Source organism: Pteronotus mesoamericanus, unplaced genomic scaffold, assembly GCF_021234165.1.
Source record: "Pteronotus mesoamericanus isolate MK-2021 breed Mesoamerican mustached bat unplaced genomic scaffold, CSHL_Meso_final scaffold_651, whole genome shotgun sequence".
Taxonomy (NCBI): Eukaryota; Metazoa; Chordata; class Mammalia; order Chiroptera; family Mormoopidae; genus Pteronotus; species Pteronotus mesoamericanus.
This window is the reverse complement of record NW_026555325.1, coordinates 8,107,605-8,127,589: the sequence shown is the minus strand read 5'-3', so window position 1 is coordinate 8,127,589 and position 19,985 is coordinate 8,107,605. Positions and strand designations below refer to the sequence as shown.

Here is a 19,985-nt window from a genome sequence, read left to right as displayed (position 1 = left end):
TGTACTTTTATGTAACCCCCTTCCAAAATTTGAGATTGTTTTGTCTTTCAAACTGCATGTCACGGAGTAAACCTGCCTAACAAGTTCAGGTTAACCATGTATTTTTGTATTTATTTTCTAAATTTCTGTAATTATCATATATTACTTATATCCTGGAAATAAAAATGTGGGAAAAGACTTCAGCAATCGCTAGAACACCTTACTGATATAAATGGCAACAGGAATCCCAGGACCTCAAAAGGTCAAGCCTGGTTCTGGATAGATGTGTAGCTGGTGGGATTCGAGGAGCATTTACACCGGGGATTTGAGACATAGGAGAAGACCCAACTGGCTTCAAAATATCTTAGTTACCAGGCTTCCACAAAGCCAGTGTGCTGTTCTGCCTGGCAGGAAACTCTCACTGTGAGAAACATTCTGATAAATTAAAAGACAAGAAAGAGAACTTTCCCTAGGAAAATGCTGTACCAGGCGAGGCTCTGCAGGAGAAGCACAAAAGACCTGTGCTTGCCTCCAGCCTCCTCGTGCCTGCTGAAAAATTGGGAGACTAGATTCTCTCCTCAGCAAGCTCCTACTTCCAAGGCTAAAAGAGTTGGATCTCGGAAAATGAAACGAGATGTGGATCACCTGGGTGTAGAGTCAGTGATAGAATAGAGTTAGGCTGGGGAGTTGGGCGTGGCGTTGGGCATGTCACGTGGCCTGTTGAACACGTGAAAACAGCTTCTTGGGGACTGGGGAGGATGGCTGAATCAGGCCAGTGGGGAAACTATGGTTTTGGAAAAAGGTTCTGTGGTGAGATAAAGAATTTTCTGGAAGCCAGGAAATTTGGCAACCTATTCTTGCAATTCTTCCTGTATTTATTTCATTAAAAGTTATTTTATGTATTTCCCACCAAAAAAATAGCACATGCCAGAGTATAATGCTTATCTAGAACCTAATATGGGCTATTATAAAGATTACTCATTTACTCCTCATCACAGAAATAGGTTCTGTTCTGACCTATATTTTATAGATGAGAAAATGAAAGCTCAGAGTCAAATGGCTGGTTCCAAGTTACACCTCAGTAAGTGGCAGAGTCAAGGTTCACATTCAGGTCTGCCTGACTCCCGAGTCTGTTCTCTTTAACTGTTCTCTTAAGCTCAGTGTCTCATTCTACACTTTTGGTAGGAGAGAAAAAGAAACACGTGAGGGGAAAAAAATATCTCATAATTCAACAACTCTGAGAAAGAGATATTAACATCTCAGCAAATATTTTTACAGTGTTTCCCAGATGCACAACTTTTCTACATATAGTTATACTCTCTTTGAGTATATAACATATTGTATCCCTGACTTTATTTAACTTAACACAAGAATTCCCCCAAATTAAAAAACAAACAAACAAAAACAATTAGCTGTGAACGACCTGTCACTAAAAAATGAGGCATGAATTGAGACAATGTACCATATTCTATATAACCTTCCCCTATCACTGAACACTTCGGGTGTCTCCAGGTTTCCCCCAGAGCAAATGTTCTGTTGTAAACAATTTTATCAGCATAAACTGCCCTGATGCCGTTACTTAGGATAGGGTCCCAGCAATTAAGATGTTCACTGAAAAGGTATAAAGATTTTGAAAGTTTCCATTCTTGAGATAAATCATGTTTGACTTTCCGAACATGCAGGTTGGTACATCCCAATGAGCGGCATGTAAAGGGCTTGATTCAGTACACACCTGACAAAATGGGACTCGTTCTATTTTATTCGTTTTCTATAACCTCATCTTTTTCTTTCCCCTTTACACATTTGCAAAATAAAGAAAAGGGTGCACGCTCCTAAACAGTACCTCCTTTTGTTTTTTAAAAATTAATGTCAGAGGGACTATTTTCACATTTACTCAGGCCTGACTAGATATGGGTGATAAAGAAATGAGTGAAGTAAAAATTGTGTCAAATTTTTCTTTGAAAAGTCTCACGATTTGGACCATTTCCCTCCGTTTGGTGTTCACTGCTCCAATCCACCTACAACTCCCGTGTGGCCTCTGCATTCCGTTCTCAGTCTGCCTTGTTCTCCCTGCACTCTGCTGTCAGGTGACTTGTTCATAAACACTAAACATATCTGCAATTGTCTGATAGATAAAGGTCCGGCAGCTCTCTCGTCCTTATATGCACCCTTTGCCTGGCTCTCAGCTGCCAACCGCTAAACATCAGGAAGTAAGCCTTATCGTCCCTGGTCCTCCTCCCATTAACTTCATCTTCCCTTTGCCTCCCTGCCTTTTCAAAGAAGCAGGCTAGGGGAAAATGCTCTTGACACATGTTTTACAGAGATAGAACTTGCCAGTTATGTGATGATTCAGAAGGTACCCCAGGACCTTCCTGTGCTTCTCACTGTAATGCCAATTTGTGAAAGTGGCTGTTAATAAGGGTTTCTAGTTGATGGCATATTGAAACGATAGCTTATTCTGAGTTCCTGGTCTCATGCTATTACAGCAAAAGCATAGAACTTGACCTTGAGTTTGATCGAGAATGAGGACTCCGGGCTCTGAGACTATTTAACTTTTATAGCCATTGTGTAATCTTATGTTTAATAGAATCATAACCGTTTAAATTCCTGGCTTTGTGGCCAGAACTTGCATTCGGCTTCTAGTCCAACTGTGCTGTATTGAGCTTTCTCAGCTGGTAGTCGCCCTGCTTTCAAGGGAACATGCAACTCAGTGCTCTGCAAAAGTGGAGTTCTGCTCTGTTGGCTGTAGAGTACGTAGGTCAAGTGGAATTTCTGGCACTTCATTACATTTCCTGACCCTCACTAAACAAACTTCAAAATATATATATATATTTGCAACAATTTGGAATAAACACTACTACAAGTGTTGATCGTAGATTTTTCTGAAGAACTACCAAATGCATCAAGACTAAGGAAAACATTCTAATGATTCTTTCAAACATGAATATATTTAAATTCTCGTTAAACAATCTTCTTATTTAGTCTTCTCAGGCTTTGATGACATGCCACGATTGGCTGTTTATCAAAAACTTAGCAAGAAATGCTTAACAGGATATAATCATGTGCACACACTTTTGCATAATTAAACCCAGTTTATAAATCAGTGCACAGTGGAATATAGCCACGCCACTCAAGAAAGTTTGGTGGCTAGCGAATAACACTTTTTCTCTATCTATGATGAAAAATCTTACAATGTGAATGCTGTGAAGGTGAGGTAATTATCTGATCTTAAATCATAGTTATAAACGTCTATTTCCATCTCTACTGAACCGAATGAAAGTTCTAACAAAACCAGGAAATTAATTTAGATATGAAAACAAAATCAGATATTAATTGTTCATACTGGAGTTGTATGGCATGAAGGGATGGATCCTCATCAGCGTGCTTTTTTTTCCCAAAGGATTTAGCTGATGCTCAGTTTCTTCATTTTATAGCTGTTTTTTGGAATAATTGAGAATGAGTAATTGATATTTCTCAAGATCTACAAGATGGGTATTGCATAGCATTAAAGAGTATAGTTTTCCATTTGTTTTATGACTTTGTCCAGTTAAAGTTACTGAGATAAGCACTCCAGTATTTACTTGTAACTTGAAACACCTTTCATTGTGCAACTGAATCCTACAGGAAACAAATGAACATCTGAGGAATGCTTACCTTGTGCCAGGCATTTTATATGCATTATCTCATTTAATTCTCATAGCCACAAGATATGGTTGATATTATTTAATCTGATTTTATGTGCCTCAGATCATAAGGGGAGTAAAGTGTAGAACAACGATTTGACTCTAGATCTATCTATTTCTTTAAAGCCTCAGATCCTTTCATTAACTCACACTGAGTTTCCCACTGTAGCCAGAATGCAGAGGTGGTAAGAAAGGACATTCTAACAAGGGGTCTTCTGAACTTTGCCACAGGTTCCCCTCTGGGAGTAAAATAAGAAAGAAACTAATATGGTGAATTAAATTAAAACATGCTACCTAATGTAGTGACTGGCTAAGCAAATTACAAGTTATCCATACCATGAAATACTATATCATCATTGGAAAGAATCAGATAAGTTTGTTTAATGAAATGGAAGGCTCTCTATGAGTTGTAAAATAGTTGTAGGACAATATGAACTGTATGATATACTTTAACACAATCAACAATGATACACATGAGTTTTCATATGTTTAGAAACAGATCTGGAAGGATATATACAAAAGTGTTATTACTTCCACTCAGCAGGCTAAGAATGTCTAGTGGGCAAATTTTACTTTTATTTATTTATTTTTTAAAATTTATTTACTTTTTAAATACATTTGTCTCTGCCTCCCCCCCACCTCTTTCCCCTGCTCCCTCCCTCCTTCCCTCCCTCAGCTTCTCCCCCCTGGCTCTGTCCATGAGTCCCTGCAATATGTTTACTTTTTAATGAAATATTCACCACTGTTGTTTAAGTTTTTGTGTGTACAATTCCAAGTATTACATTTATAATTAAAATTCATGTAATGAACTAGTTGAATAATCTATAGGAATGTCCTGACCCAAGGAATGGGTGATTAAGGAGATTTCATCTCACAAAAGCAAAGCTGCCCAATATATTTGAAACTCTATCAAACTTCAACATTACTACATGCATATGGTGAAAGCCAAAACCTCATCACTCGTATTGAGCTCTGCCTTATCTGAGGGAGGCATTAACAGAGGGCAAATGAGGAACAGTCATTTCAAACTTAACATGTCCAAAATGGACCTCTCCATTCTTCAGTTCTTATTCATCCTTCTCCTCCTCCAGTTTTCCCTATTTCTCCATTCACTCAAGCCCAAACCCTAAGAGGCACACTTGATTTCCCCATTCCCTTCCCTACTGCATCCCAACCAGGCACATCCAAGCTGACCTACCTCCAGAATAATCCCTGAGGACTCCACTTAAGCAACCATGATCTTTTGCCTGGACTGATGGGGTAGCCTCCTAATAGGTTCTCCTGCTTTTACTTTCGCAATCCATTTTCCACACAGCGGCAGCCAGTGTGATCTTTCATACTTCCCCAATTTAGCACTCTTTGTTGTTCTTCATTGTATTTGCAATGGAATACAATTGTCTTACTGTGGCCCATGAGACCTTATAGGATCTGATACCCATTTAAGATTTGTGACCCCAACTCCTACTGTCATCAGCCTAATTCTTTAGGCTCTTGCCATCCTGGCCTGCTTTTCAAATACATTAGGCTTTTTGGATCCGATGCGATTTTACATTGGTTTGTTTGTTTGTTTGTTTTTCCTGCCTGGGATATTATTCTCTTAGCTGTTTACAGGGATGGCATCTTATTAATCTGAGTCAACACTTTACAGATAAAGAAATAAGATTTCAGAGACTTTAAGTAAGTTATTTGTTGTCCTACCACTTGGTACATGGCAGTGTGAGGTTTTGGACTCATGTCTGAAATATCTCATGCTCTTCCTATTATACTATATTAACAAAGTAAAGACAGGCCATCCCAGGGCTGTGGCTACAGTTCTGACCATCAATCAGCAAATATCTCTGTAGAAAAGACCAGGAAAAATAAATTCACTCAGAAGTTCCTTGTGTAGCTTCTCCTTCCTACCATTAGTACATTCTCCAACTTCTGCAAGAAGACTTAGGTCAGCGAGAGGGGAAAACCTGAGATAGATGCATTTGGAAACTCTTGTCTTAAAGATCTGAAATTCAATATTGCTTAGGAAATGAGTACGTGATGACACAACCAGAAACCTTTATAACTTACTTAGTTAGATGTCCAAAGAGGACTTTCATGGTGTCACGATTTGGTGGAGGGAGTTTTTGTACAAGAGACTTCACAGTTTCAATTCTTGTGTTGTTATCTTGCTTTTCTGAAAAAATAAAATAAAAACAAAGGTTAGAAAAAATAAGATTTCATAGGTACATGAGGGAATTTTCTTAGGCGAGTTTTGAGCTAAGGCTTAGCAGCTTAAAGTCCTTCTTAGTAGTCAAGGGGAATAGGTGTACTCAACATTATCATGGAGTTTCTTCATTTTGACTCTCAATTAGATTATGGTACTATGAAAGCAGCAACGGTGCGCTTTGTGTGGCCATTTGATTAACATTGGTCATTGAAACTTAAGTCAAAGTGTGATGTGGGCCTACTGGGAAGGCGATGTATAGGGTGCTGATTTAGCTATTGAACCAAATCTAAGTGTTTTACTGTTATGTAAGGTGTGGTAGGATAAATAATGAACTTCCAAAGATGCCCATTCCTAATCTCTGGAACCGGTAAATATGTTACCTTCTGTAGAAGATGGTGCGTTGCACATGTGATTCCATGAGGGATTATTGGAGAGATTCTGCCTGATTATCTGGGTGGGCACAGTGCAAACACAAAGGCAGTAAAGAAGGAATCAAGAGGATCAGAGTCAGAGACAGAAGTGATGTGACAATGGAAGGAGAAAGAGAAAAGGCTATGTGACGAAGGACCACAGACCAAGGAGTGAATCAGGACCACAGCCTCTTAACCCTGGAGAAAGGAAAGAAATGGAGCCTCTAGAAGGAAGACAGTGAAACTGATCCATCCTCTGACCTTTAGGAATGTGAGATAATAAATTTTTGTAGTTTGAAGCCTCTGACTTTGTGAAAATTTGTTATAGCAGCAAAAGGATACAGACACAAAAGGACACACATTGTCACTTAATTACCAATATTCTTCTGTTTGCTCCATTTTGTGGAAGGGTAAAGAATTTTTTATTACACTCTGCTATCCTATCTCAGTAATGCATTTTGTTTTTTTCTATAAATTAGGAAAGTGAAACAAATAAAAATGGAAAGATAAAACTTAGTCATATACATTTAAAAAAATAAGTTGTTCTTCAAAACTGCATGTCACATGAATTATTTTCCTTCATTTTGGGGTTTTTTTTTTACCTTTATGGGCATGGATGGTATAATAAAAACTAAGTTACTTATGCACTAGGGAATTCATCTTACCATAGTTTTAACCAGGGTATAGAATTATAATAATTTATTGTACTTAAACGCTTGATGAATATTGACTTAGATACTTTTCCTTTCTATACTTTCATCTCTAACTTGCAGCCTGGAGCTCCAGATGACACCTACCCAATATCCATTCTCTTCTTCCTTAGCAAGACAATCCCATGGCTGAGGAAATGGCAATATGCCCAGTTAAAAGAGTTCACCTCCCAGCTTCCTTGGTTGCTGGAGTGGGCATGTAACTTAGACTGGCACTGAGCCACAGTGTTATTTGGGACTCCTGGGGTGGGGGTCATGTATAGGGTGCTCATTTAGCTTTTTAGCCTTCTTATTTCTGCTCTTCTGAATGCAGAGTGGTTACAGCATGAGATAACATTGAGAACTGAGGCCAAGCAGAGAGGAACACATGGGTAGAAGACACTTTTCTGAATCTGTGGAGCAGTCAGATTGGTCCCATACTCTGTTTCTGGGTTTCCTTAACCCAGCTCTGTTTACTGAAGCCTCTATGAGTGGTTTTCTTATACTAAATCCAAACATAGTTCCTAATATCATGTGCTTCCTAAAGCCCAATTTGCGAGCACCTGTTATTAGGTAGATAAACTTAATAAAGTGAAATAAGAAAGAGTTAGTTCAGAAACTGGCAGGCTTTCTTCAAATACTCTATTGCAAAAAACCCCTACTTTTTTAAAAATAAGAAATTATAGGAAAAATATCCCGCAGAAGATGGTATTTGGCCAAACTGGGATGGGGGCAGTCTTCCTAGTAGAACTGTGCTTGGAAGCTTTTTTTTTTTTTCCTTCTAAAACCACAAAGGCCTATAAATAATACCTCCCACAGTCACAGCTTTCAAAATTGCAGTTATTCTTAGAAGAGTTCCAACATAATATGGATTGGACAACAGCCAATGAAAGAGACAAAGGGGAGAGAGAGAGAGAAAGAAAAAGAAAGAAAGAAAAGCTAGTCATAACATCATAGCAGACAGTAGATCTCATCTTTCTGCCAAAAGGGTAAAAAGTCCCCTTATAGCTTAATGATACTAAGACAGTGTGATGTTTCACAAGACCAGTGGAAGCCTATGGGATACCAGAAACTCATGAAAAGAACTAAAATAAGTCAGTAAAAATGAGAGTGAAATTGGTATAATGTACCCAGGACAGAGCTCTTAGGGATACTTGGATACCTTGAATTTAACCGTTGGAAGCTAATGCTACACACGAATGATTATACACAAATATATATATGCAAAGATATATAGCCCATGCTAGTAATAGGATTTACCCAAGAATCTGATGAACCACTTGGTTCAATCGATAAAGATGATAATAGCAGTGGCGATAGCAGTAGTCCCTATACCTGTTGCAATAGTCCTGAATAAAGTATACTTATTGTTGTTGTTGTTTTTTTTTTTAAGGTGGTAGAGGGCAGAAGAAGGGAGGAGAGAAGAACTTTCTAATTTTACTGAAATCTCTGACCATTGTAATGACAAGTCAATGTCAGGATCTCAAAAAAAGTATCAATTGACATTGAGGACTACAGAAGCAGCAGCCATAAATGAAGCTGGAGAGATGAGGAGCAAAGAATGATCCAAATGGTCATATCCAGCAAACTTCAGTTTTAGAGAACATATAATCCAGTCAAGAGTGAGTTTCAGGAAAGAGTGGGGGTTGCTTAATTGAAAATATATGAATTTGCAAGGTCATTGCCATGGTGTGTTGGCAGCAATTAAAACTTTACTATGTCTGTTTAACCACCAGGTAAAATAATTATGGATTTCCCCAGACAGAGTCACTTCTTCTTCTTCTGTGTTTTGTTGCACTTAGAACATTCTGTTCATCCAACATTTCACATAATATTGTCATGGCTCAGAGCAACCCAAGTGCCCATCAATAGACAGGTGGATAAAAAGGCTGTGGGTACACATAACAATGGAATATTACTTGGTCATAAAAAAGAACAAAATCTTACCATTTGCAACAGCATGGATGGACCTAGAGGGTATTATGCTAAGTGAAATATGTCAGTCAGAGAAAAACAAATACCATATGATTTCATTTACATGTGGAATCTAAAGACAATGTAAATGAACAAATAAAATAGAAAAAAGACTCATAGAACAGATTGATGGTTGCCAAAGGGGAGGTGTTGGGGCGATGGGCGAAAAAAGTGAAGGGATTGAGAAGTACAGATTAGTAGTTACAAAACAGTCACGCAGATATAAAGTCCAGCCTAGGTAATAGTCAATAATATTGAAAAAACTATTTATGGTGCCAGTTGGCACTATATCAGGAGGAATGATTGTAAAGTATATGACTCTGTAACCACTGGGCTATATACCTGAAAGTAATACAAGATATTATTGAATGTAAACTATAATTTAAAAAGTTAAAAAAATATTGCCATGGCTTGAATGCCTACTAATTTCTGTCATTAAACTGGGAATTCTCCTATAAAGCTAGGAAGTCCTTTCATTAGCATACAGTGGATTGAATGAATGAAGAAAGACTAAGTGAACAAATGAAAGACATGAAAATGTGTTAGAATAGACAGACTTTCGTCTGAATTCTGTGACAGCTTTTTATTAGCTGTGTAGCCTCGGACAAGCTTCTTATTTTCTCTGAATAACATGTAGAAGGCCAGTTTTATAGATTAAACAAGATAGTATGTAATGTTCCTGGTGCAATGACTAATAAAAAGTAAGTTCTTTATGCATGTTCACCCCTTCCCCCCGCCCTCACCTTTTTTGAGGCTCATGCTAGGTCTGGTTTACTCTTTGTTTTCAGCAACAATCATACTATCAGGTGAGCATTCAAAATGAAGGTGTTCGCGCTGGAACTGAGCTGGCGCCAGTAGTAACAATGCCCTTGCGCTGGCGTGCTGACATTTTACAACACTGAATACGCTGTGAAAGGCTAGGAGACTGGTGACCTGACTGGTGAGTCGTCAGTTCCATGAAGGGATCCTTATAAAGTGTATGGTGTTTCCCATATCTGCCTATAGGAAACATCCTACATAAAGTGTATTTTATAGAAATATTTTTTTCTTTTGGCAACTTTCACCCACAGTTGAAGAGTTGGACAGTTAACTGGGGTACACAGATGTGTGTGGTTACATGGAAAGGGAACCAGACAGTGGCTGAGAGGCGGCTGAAATATTATCGAGGAGGGACAATTCATTTTCTCACAATATAATCAGAACAAAATCGCTGAAAAGGTAATAGGAAAGCAGTGGTTTCCCATTCAAATCAATACCACGCCCACTCTTCCATAGCTCGTAAGATCAGGAAATAACACAAACACTTCTAAGTGGAGGAATGTCTAAAAATACAATTGGAAACATTAAAATTGAAATGACACCTTTTCAGATCTGGTTTATTGATGTGTCATATTAGGAATTGGAATCGCATACATAATAGAGGAGTGGTTAATGAGCTAAGATTCATACACGGCGGCTTACTAAAGATGTGTCAACTGTCTTCAATTGATTCAGTGAGCATGTGAAAGACAGCATTTTCTATTAATATTGCTCCTTCAGCATATGGTTTCTCATTATTGTGAAATATTGAGAGTTTTGAGAACACTGAGATATCTCTGACTTTTTTACATTGTAACTAAAGTGGGAAACAACTTTTTTTACATTGAAATTAGAAAACCTCTTGGGTAAATTGTATACTAAAAGGTTTATATAAAAGTCATTCTAGGCCCCCGCCAGGTAGCTCAGTTGGTTAGAACATCAACCTGATATGCCAAGGTTGTGGGATCAATCCTTGGATAAGGCACATGTAAGAATCAACCAATGAATGCATAAATAAGTGGAACAACAAATTGATGTCTTTCTCTCTCTTCCTCTCTTTCTCCATTTCTAAAATCAATTTAAAGAAATCTTCCCAGTAATAATAAACACAGTAATTCTTTCCCCTTCTCTCACGTCTGCTATAACCTTTTTTTCCAAATTACTAAAAAAAAAAAATCTACCCTATGCTCTTTAATACCTCTATTTTAGTTCCCCACCCATATCCCAATAGCTTCTCCAAACTCTAAGCTGGGAACCCACAACTGCATATAAAAACTTTCTGTAAGACTTCATTTTCGCCATATACTAGTGAAAAAAAGGATCTGTAAAACTATACATAATGAACATGTAGACATTAAAATAGTAATCTGCTGCTTACTGATGCATACTTTTCACCCACCTGGCCCCATTTTCTCAAACTACCCTGAACTCTGTTGTAAATGAGCTTCTTCAAAAACAACTCCAGGCTACTTAGAGAAGTAACTAACATCTTTTACACGATGTGAAATAGCCTCTAACGTTATGATAAGGATGTGGCTTTATAGTTTTCCCCTGATTCATGGTTTTGAGGACACATTTTTAAAAAATATGGCTTACGATGGTTACATTTGCATTTATCTGCATGAAATGTTGCTACTAAAACAAGGATATTTACAACCGAAGCCTTTTTGCAAAGAGATAAGATAAAGTTATACAATGATGGAAAGAGTTCTATGCAGTGCAGAACCCTGGGCCTAATGACCCCTGGACACTCTTCTGGCCTTATCCTTCCTCCATTTATTATTCTTAACTGATCTATAGCCACATGTTGAATCATATTTCAAAATAAATTGTGCTTTCTTATATAGGTCCTCCCAGAGGAAGAAAAGACCGAATTCTTCCTGTCACCAGTGTGTCAGGGGCATACTCATTCTATTTATCTGTAATCCTTAAAGGACAATGGTACCCCTTTGTCATAAGGAGGTCAGCGGCATCACAGCTGTTCTGCTTCTGGAAGTTCTTCCAGAACGTATAACACATCTTGTAGGAAAAATGGTCGTCATTTATATGTCAGGGCTACATTTGGAAGAAAGCAGTGTAAGTTCTATCTGGCTTATACTTTTTGAATCACGACCATTTCAGAATTTAGTTAGAGACTGTCCTGGCTTATAGGAGGAATAAATGTCTTCAGAGAACATTGTAAGTGTACCTTGCAACTGGTTACAAATCTTTGAGGATATGCCTTTTGATTTGTAAAACTTGAGTTGGGTATTGAGGAATCTTCCAAGGAATGAAAACACTTACTTGATAAATTCCTAGCATTTATCGTTCTAGGAATTTATTCTAGTAAATGTAAGAAATTATGTTTACTCTAGGAAGAGATACTTTGAGGGCAAATGCAAGACTCATATACAGATACAAATAGACATATACTTCAAACTCATGTTATAAGTACGAGAAGCAGTATACTGCAGAGATGTCCAAAAACTAGCTTAGAATTCTTGCTCCACGATATGATTTGGGGAGAGTTGCTTGAACTCTTGATGTTTTCAGTTCCTTACTTAAAAATACTGAAAAAAACCCAAAATAAACTCATATACATATTTCACAGGAATGTTAGTAGAATTAAATGTTTCAGTGTACATAAATATAGTAAGTGCTCATTAAATGTAAGTACCCTTAAATTAAAACCTTTCAAATCATCCTCTGTATTGGCCCTGATGAATGTTTGCTCATAGTTTAAGGCTGTTTCCAAAATCATATGAAGCCATAAATTTTACTTTTTAGTACTCTTTCCTAAAAACAGAAGCTGTCCACACTATGTGATAGTTTTGTAAATACATAGATTGCTGTCCATTATTGAAGAGTGGTTGGTCATAATTCCTAAGCAGATAAATATATGATAAAAAGACATTGTTTTATAAACAATGGTCTTCAGGCTAACCTGGTGTTGGCAATTTGTGCTTTTTCAAGTTTCCGTACCCCTCACCCATCTCCAAGCTGGAGAAGCTATACTTTATATTTAATTAAAAGGAAGATACATTCTCAGTGCTGGTGATGGTACGTTTGACTTTAGGTGTTGAGAATCCATGTCAAAACATTTCAACTTGAGAACAGAGGTATGTGACTTGCAGGGCAGGGAAGATACAGCAGGAACGGAATCTAATTGACTCAGGTGAGACCTTTTTCTTTTTCTGGTGGGAATCACTTGCGAATTAGAGCTAATCACCTCCCAGGCAAATAGGCTTCTCTTGTATCCACAGCTTGTCCTTCTAGGAGATGTTAATATTTTGCCTGATTTTTGAATAAAGAAGCCCTTTCAGAGAGAATTTTAAAAAATGGAAATAACTCTTTGTAACTAATAAATGTTAGTAACAAAACTACTCTGACCAGTGGGCCGCCATGAGTCCCTGGAGTTCCTTAACCTGTGAGGAGAGCTCAAGCACGCGGAGGTGTTTCTCGTCCCGGTCCTGGAGGAGCTAGCTCGTCCAGAGCAGGCTGGGAGGAGCCAAGCTAATCTTTAGTGCCACCTCTATTTCTCGCTGCCTCTACTTCTACTCTCTGGCAATACACAATTCAAAAATTATTTTAAAAGAATTAAGTTTATTTCTTAAATCATTTTGAAATATTGAATATATATGTTTGCGTAGCTGAAGAAAACAAATATATTAAGGCCTATGTTCCACGTGTGACAGATACAAACAGAGTTGGTTCCTGTCTTCTATCATTTTATAATCCAGAGGGGCAGACAGAATACAAAATGTGTCATAAGGGGTGTTTAAGTTTAAGATGTATTGTAAGTATCAATGAATTTTATATCTTTCTTTTGACTGAAGGGATCCTCAAGGATGATCCTTAAACACAGAAGCTTCTGAGGTGTCAGCATATTATACCCCCCCCAGAAAAAAGAATTGAGAAATGCAATGAATACTAAATCAACAAAAGTAAAGTTTTATTTAATCAATTTATGAAGGCCTTCAAATTACTATTCTTAGCTTCCTCATATAGCCCCAAATGCATTCAGGGAAGTAAAAATATCACCTTTTCTTTTTCACTTATCTTATTCTGTGACTGCTAGTGCACTGTCCTCACATTGAGGGTAAGTGTTCACATTTTAGACATTCAGTAACTTGTTATAAACGGTATTGCTTTTTAGGATGATAACATTTCCTGAAATTCAGCAACCTAAAACTGTTTCTCTGACCCAAATTCCTCAATCTTGCAGCAATGCAAACTCTTTGTCTAACTAAAGAGTAAGGAATTGCTGACACCCTGACAGCGATCTTCCCAGGAAAAGCATGGCCGTACTGTCCTCCATAGAATTTGCTTTTTCAAAATAATTTTGGAGGTGTGGTCGTGGCCAAGTACCTTTCTTTGACTTAAAAATGATACAAATTCACTGCTAGGCCATAGTTTGTGCTGAGAAAATAAAGCTCACTAGTTTATTTCTTTGAAATTTAGTTCTCCTGTGGGAATTTTCATTAAACTACATTTATTCATATGTATGTGTGTGTATATATATGTGTGTGTGTGTGTGTGTGTGTGTGTGTGTAGTTTTCCAGGCTTAAAAAAAGGCTTAGCATTTTGAGTCATTTGACATTTTTCTAATCAAAACCCAGTAATTATTTTCCAATACTCAAATAGCTCTTTATATAAAGGATTATCTTTGTGCATTATACAAGGGTGGAAACCCTACAACTACTTCTCTACATATGAAATTTCTAATGTGTGTCTATCTCTTTCTGTTGGTAGGCAAATTAAATGTAAAGGGAATTAAAAAAAATTCACTTGAAAATAACTAGGATCTGTCATGCAATTAAGACAAATGCTAACTAAGGAATATCTCCCCCTCTCGTTTGGGTTAAAAATATTTTTTTAAAGAAAGCACATTAAACTTTATCCATAACTATTCCTTTTGACTAAAACGCCTATGAAGAGGAGGTAATGGGCAGCTCGGCGAACTGTTTTTCTGGGCGGTTCCTTCGATGTGGCCGCACAGTGGCATTGAGAGCAGGGAGAGGTAATAGCACAAACATCAAATCCTTTAAGAAATGGGGAATAACATAATTTTATGATTCAGCTTTTTTTTTTTTTAATTGTGAGACTATTGTAAAAGAAGAAAAACAGGCAACATGTGGCAACTTTAGTCAGCATTTCTGAACTGGGAATGATAAACACCTCTGCCTGGCTCTGGCATTTATCAGGACTGAGATATTATTACCACATAGAGTCACAGCATGGTTACTGTTATCATCGGAAAAAAGAGCCAGCTAATCTTAATGGTTTGTAAAGCCGTTACCTGCACTGGTCTGACATTTATCATGATCATTTTACCACATGGGTCCTACATAGCAAAGGTCTTTTATCTGGAAGGGACATCACTATGAATTATTATTTGCAGCTAGGTAGAAAATTGTATGTTGTAGATACCTTTTCTCATTATAAATCACATAGTCACATTTCACCATTTCCCCCAGAAAGCTGCTGAGCCCAGGTTTTTTGCCACAGCTTGCTTTCCTCTCCCTCTCTCTCTTTTTCTTTATAGTTTCTTGAAAATATTAGCCATTTTTCATTAACATCCTTAATATAATTTTTGAAGAACCACATATATGGTGGGTGAACGAACAGACGCACCTTCATTATAGTTAAGGGACTTGCCTCCACACTTTGTAATGGGACTGCATAGGACTTTAGAAATTGAAGTGGATAAACCATCTACTTTTTTGAATGCTTATTCTCTCTTCTGTCTTAGTCACCAGAATTTTTTCTGTTCTTGACCTCGTCAATAAAATATTTACCAGTAAATCAGACAAAATTTCTGATCTTTGATTTGAAATACTCAAAAACACTTATGCCATTTTTGACTGAAATTCTTAACTTGGAAAAAGGTTCTCATGAGGCGTAAACTCTGGTTTTATTATGTTAGATGGTTAGTTTTTTCAAATTCTGTTTTCTTGAGTTACAATGGAGTAGAAGGTTCCTCCAACATACTTATTTAAAAAACTGCTTAGGTTCTATTCCTAACTATCTATATCCTAATGACATATATTAATATACAGTATAGAAGAAATAAGAATATTAAAAGGTAGGATGTTTTAGAAGAATGGAACCAAGTCAGTAAAGTGAAATGCATTAATTTGACAATGGAAAAGTACAATGAAAAGCCCAGCTTGTTTACTACAGGGAAGAAATGAACAAATACTCTCTTTTAAAAAGATTGAGACAACTAATCTTCTGAAAGAGATATTTATATATTTTCTTCTTTCTCAAGTGTTCCATTAGGAATAAACAAGCCAGAAATTCTACACTTTTATAATGAAGAGGGAAGAGAATTCTTTGCCATTTTTGCATTTAGGAAGAAATGTGCAAGAAAAATGTGACAATTTAAGCAAATCAAGATTGTTTCAAATGGATCACAAACGGGACTTTGTGGGCTATTTCATACTAGCATGTGAAGCAGACAGTAAATTTGAAAGGAGGATTTTCTCAATGGTCTAGTTCTGATGTGTTTTCCCATTTCTTTGTGTGTTTAAAAGAGGTTTGGATGTGGTGTTTAATACTGCTTCGACTCTTTTGCAAATGAATTCTGGAGAAATATTCAAACATGAAGGAAAGCTGATGTGCTATAATGCTGACAGCAGCTGGGGGGAACGTGAATAAAGAAACCGGATTCCCAAGCCTAGATTTAGCAAGAACAAACGCCTATCATTCCACTTTTAAAACTTTACCATTCTAAATGTTTCTGGGCATCAATAGAAAATGACTCTTCCCTTGGAGAAGCCAATATTTCTCAGATAACTCTATTATTTGCAGGGATGGGAAATAAACGCTTGACCCTGACATGCAGTATTTTGCAGTGATGCGCATTGATTTGCCCACCTTACCATATTTGGTTCCACATTAATTTTTGTATTATAACAAATTTCCTTCAAAGGGAACAGTGTCTGTTTCAGAGACTCGTGAGACATGCTTGCATAAATTTGGGGTGAGGAGGTGGTGGTGGAGGAGTCATTTGTGAAATTGACTTGTACTTTTACTGCTCCGAAGGAGTTGTACACACTTTTGTTGGATCACCTACAATTTTATTGTAAAGAGATCATCTAGTATTTCAACACACTGCCTTACCAATGGAATGAAAGGCTACACTGGTTGAACACAAACAGCAAACAAACCTCTTTATTCTTTTTAAATTCAGAATGTCTCTTTTGTTCTAGTTGAACACCATCCTGCCATTATTGCCCCCCAAATACTGTAACCTGGGAGTATTTACAATAATTAGTACAGGGCTTTGCTGCTTGGATTTCCGTCCTTTTCTGGGGGAACTGGGTGAATTGTTGAGTGCTAATGAAAGTCGGAGAGTTCTAGCAGTGGTTGGAGCCAAGCACAGCGCGGGCAGACGCTTTAAGCTTCCCACTGTGCTGCAGTGCACGCCTCCCCGCTGTTATGTTTACCATAGTTTTAATGTCTGTGAAAAAATTCTTGATGCAACCAAATTATGTTATGCCCTCTTGTTTACCTAACCCACCCCCACCCCCAGTTTAGCAGACTGCTGTTGCCCCTATTACAGAAAGCTTCTTCTCAGCTCCGTGTCCATCTTAACCATTCAGCTCTGGCCATGAGTGCCCAGCTGCTTCGCAGCCATGTCTAGAGAATCATGCGGGGTCTATCTAGAAGTTTCAAAAGGGTTACACGCACATCTTGCTCTACTTATGCCACCTAACAACAGATATCCTCCTCTCTACTGCATTTGAATTTCATTGAAGATAATCTTAAAGCACCAACTGTAATCATCCAGTGTTGACAGTACTAGTTTAAAATGCAAATGTACTTGGTGAAATGCACTGTGTCTTTAAAGAAATCTATTGAAAAAACTCAAACTATCACTGTAAATAACATGCTCTAAGATGAAAATAATGAACCTGTGATTTAATTTATTCTTTGTTTTTTTTCTTAAAAACAAATATCTCAAAGAAACTGGTCACTCCCTTATATTGTAAATTGATGAAGTCACCAAGTGTGATATACAGTGAAGTTTTTAAATGAATATTCATATAACTCTTTCAGTTCATTAACAGAACTTAAGACAATGAGGATGCAACTCATTCCCATTTAGATAGTGGGGGGAAGTGGAAAATAATAGCATAAACAGCACTTGGAAAAGTTTAACTTTAATGTATCAAACTCCAGGTGCCAGAGTTTGAGGAAAATAACCAATAATAGCCATTTTTTACATATTTGATGGGACTGATTATGCAATGTGCAACTCTAAATGGCTTATAGCACATTGTAGCATGGTTCCATCCCATTGGCTGCAGTGGGGTGCAGGCAGATGGATGACAGTGACAGGGAGAGAAGTGCTTTTGCTTAGCCGTGCGTTAAGATGCCATCCAGAAGCTCTGTGCACTGCAGACACTTCATTAGGATGCCAGGATAATGGTAAACTACCACTCAGAGTGACACCCCATTTCCTGCTCACCGAGCGCTCCAGCCTCGGCAGATGTCAACAATCTCACAGTGCTACAGAGCAGACCTAACTTCTCAGCCACGTTGACTCCAATTTTTTCCTCCTAACAGTGCCATACATTATGTGCAATATGTAATGGCAAACACCTCACCGAAAACAAAATCTGCCCAATTCATTAAGAGTGCTTAATTTTTTTTTTAAAAAAGAGGAGGGGCTGAGTTGGGCAACAGATTATGTCCATACCCTATTCTAACCTCAACATTTTTTGCTATGATTTCCATTTGTTAATCAGTTCAAAGTGTTAATTGTGTGGTGAACTCTGATTAATAGTAGTTAAACTCTGATCATGGGGGATATGACTGTTTCTTTTAATTAATGTTCGTTCCAAAGGTAAGAGATTGTGGAATTCTTTTGTTAAAAATTTTAAACCTTGTTTCGGTATGGTTCTTAGTTGCCTGCCAAGAAAAAGCTGACTTGAGCATCTGGATGATATTTCCTCTGCAAATGTATAACTTCGGGCCATTCACACACCTCCTTCCCAGCAATTCAAGCCAATAGAAACTTTTTTCTATGATGTAAAGTACAGAATTCTTTTTATAAAGAACCAAGGTGTAGCTTAGATAAAGGAAAAAACCCACCCAAAAGGAAAAATATTTTGAAATGTATCATTATGATAAATGATTGATTTGCATTTTGTGATTCTAAGCATCTTGTAAAAGCTCAGAGGGCCTTGCAAATGGCAGGACTAAAAATAAATACCCTCCTCTGAGGTCTGTTACCACTTCCAGGTAAAGATGCAAATGTAAAGAAGTCATAGGCAGAGGTCACACTCCAAGGGGGAATTTGAACGCAAACTTTCAATGTGATGTTCTCTAAAAAAGAGGTGATATAAATCTTGACTTTTGGTTTAGAATAGCATCCGGTCGGCAACACCCAAACCACCTTGTGGAACTTGTTGTTAAATATGCTTGAAGACAAAGAAAATAGGCTAGAATTCTTAACATAAACAGGGGCTGACAGTCAACATGATGACAAAAAGTTAAGAGTAATTTCCTTCAAGACAGATTGAACTTAACTGAAAAATGCCAGTGGTGGGACCAGCTGTGCTACTGAACTGCTGAACTAGAAAACCTGCTTTTCTGAAAGTGGATAGAAATATCCTTATCTTTCTTCAACTACTTGATTTCAGAACAAAAAAACCCAAGGTCTATGCCAGCCTGGAACACTGGACAGCACTATCCTACACAGCTAATGCTCTCGAGCAGTGTGAATACTTTCCTCCCTGCCTTTCTTGCCAATTGTTTCCCCTTCTAACTATACATGAAGCTACTTCTTTACCTGCGATAATTTAGAGATAAAAATTTCCATAAAATGACCTTGAAGCTGTGAGTGGATAGCAGAAATGATGCCCTGATAATGGCACGTATCACCACAGGTATTGTAGTTTAAAGCACAGGAAGAGCTGGCAAAATTCTATTAGGAATACATTTTTGAAATTCTGATGTTTTGTGCAGTGCAGTGTGTTAAAGAATATGGCAGGAGAAAATTGGATGACAGTGTGGCTATAAGACCATAAATATGTTAGATAAAAATTAAGAGCTGTGGTTATCGATTTGTCATCTGGGTATTGCTTCAAAACAAGAATTAGACTAGAACTGAAGCAGAGGGCAAAGGCAACATTGGCGATGTTTCTACCTTTTGAGATGAGTAAACATAACAAAATTTTTGGCAATGCATGACCTAGGAGAAATTCATTTAGGATAAGAGAACAATACTCATAAATACAGAACTCTCACAATGATCACAAGT

General features: G+C 37.5%; 1 protein-coding gene across 1 annotated transcript in view; it reads right to left on the bottom strand.

Annotated features, from left to right (window-relative positions):
• ARHGAP15 (Rho GTPase activating protein 15) overlaps positions 1–19,985 on the bottom strand; it is a 609,081-nt gene that overhangs the window by 55,522 nt on the left and 533,574 nt on the right. The window contains exon 13 of the mRNA XM_054562678.1: positions 5,724–5,829. Coding sequence (XP_054418653.1) covers positions 5,724–5,829 — 106 coding nt within the window. The remainder of the gene's footprint in view (positions 1–5,723; positions 5,830–19,985) is intronic.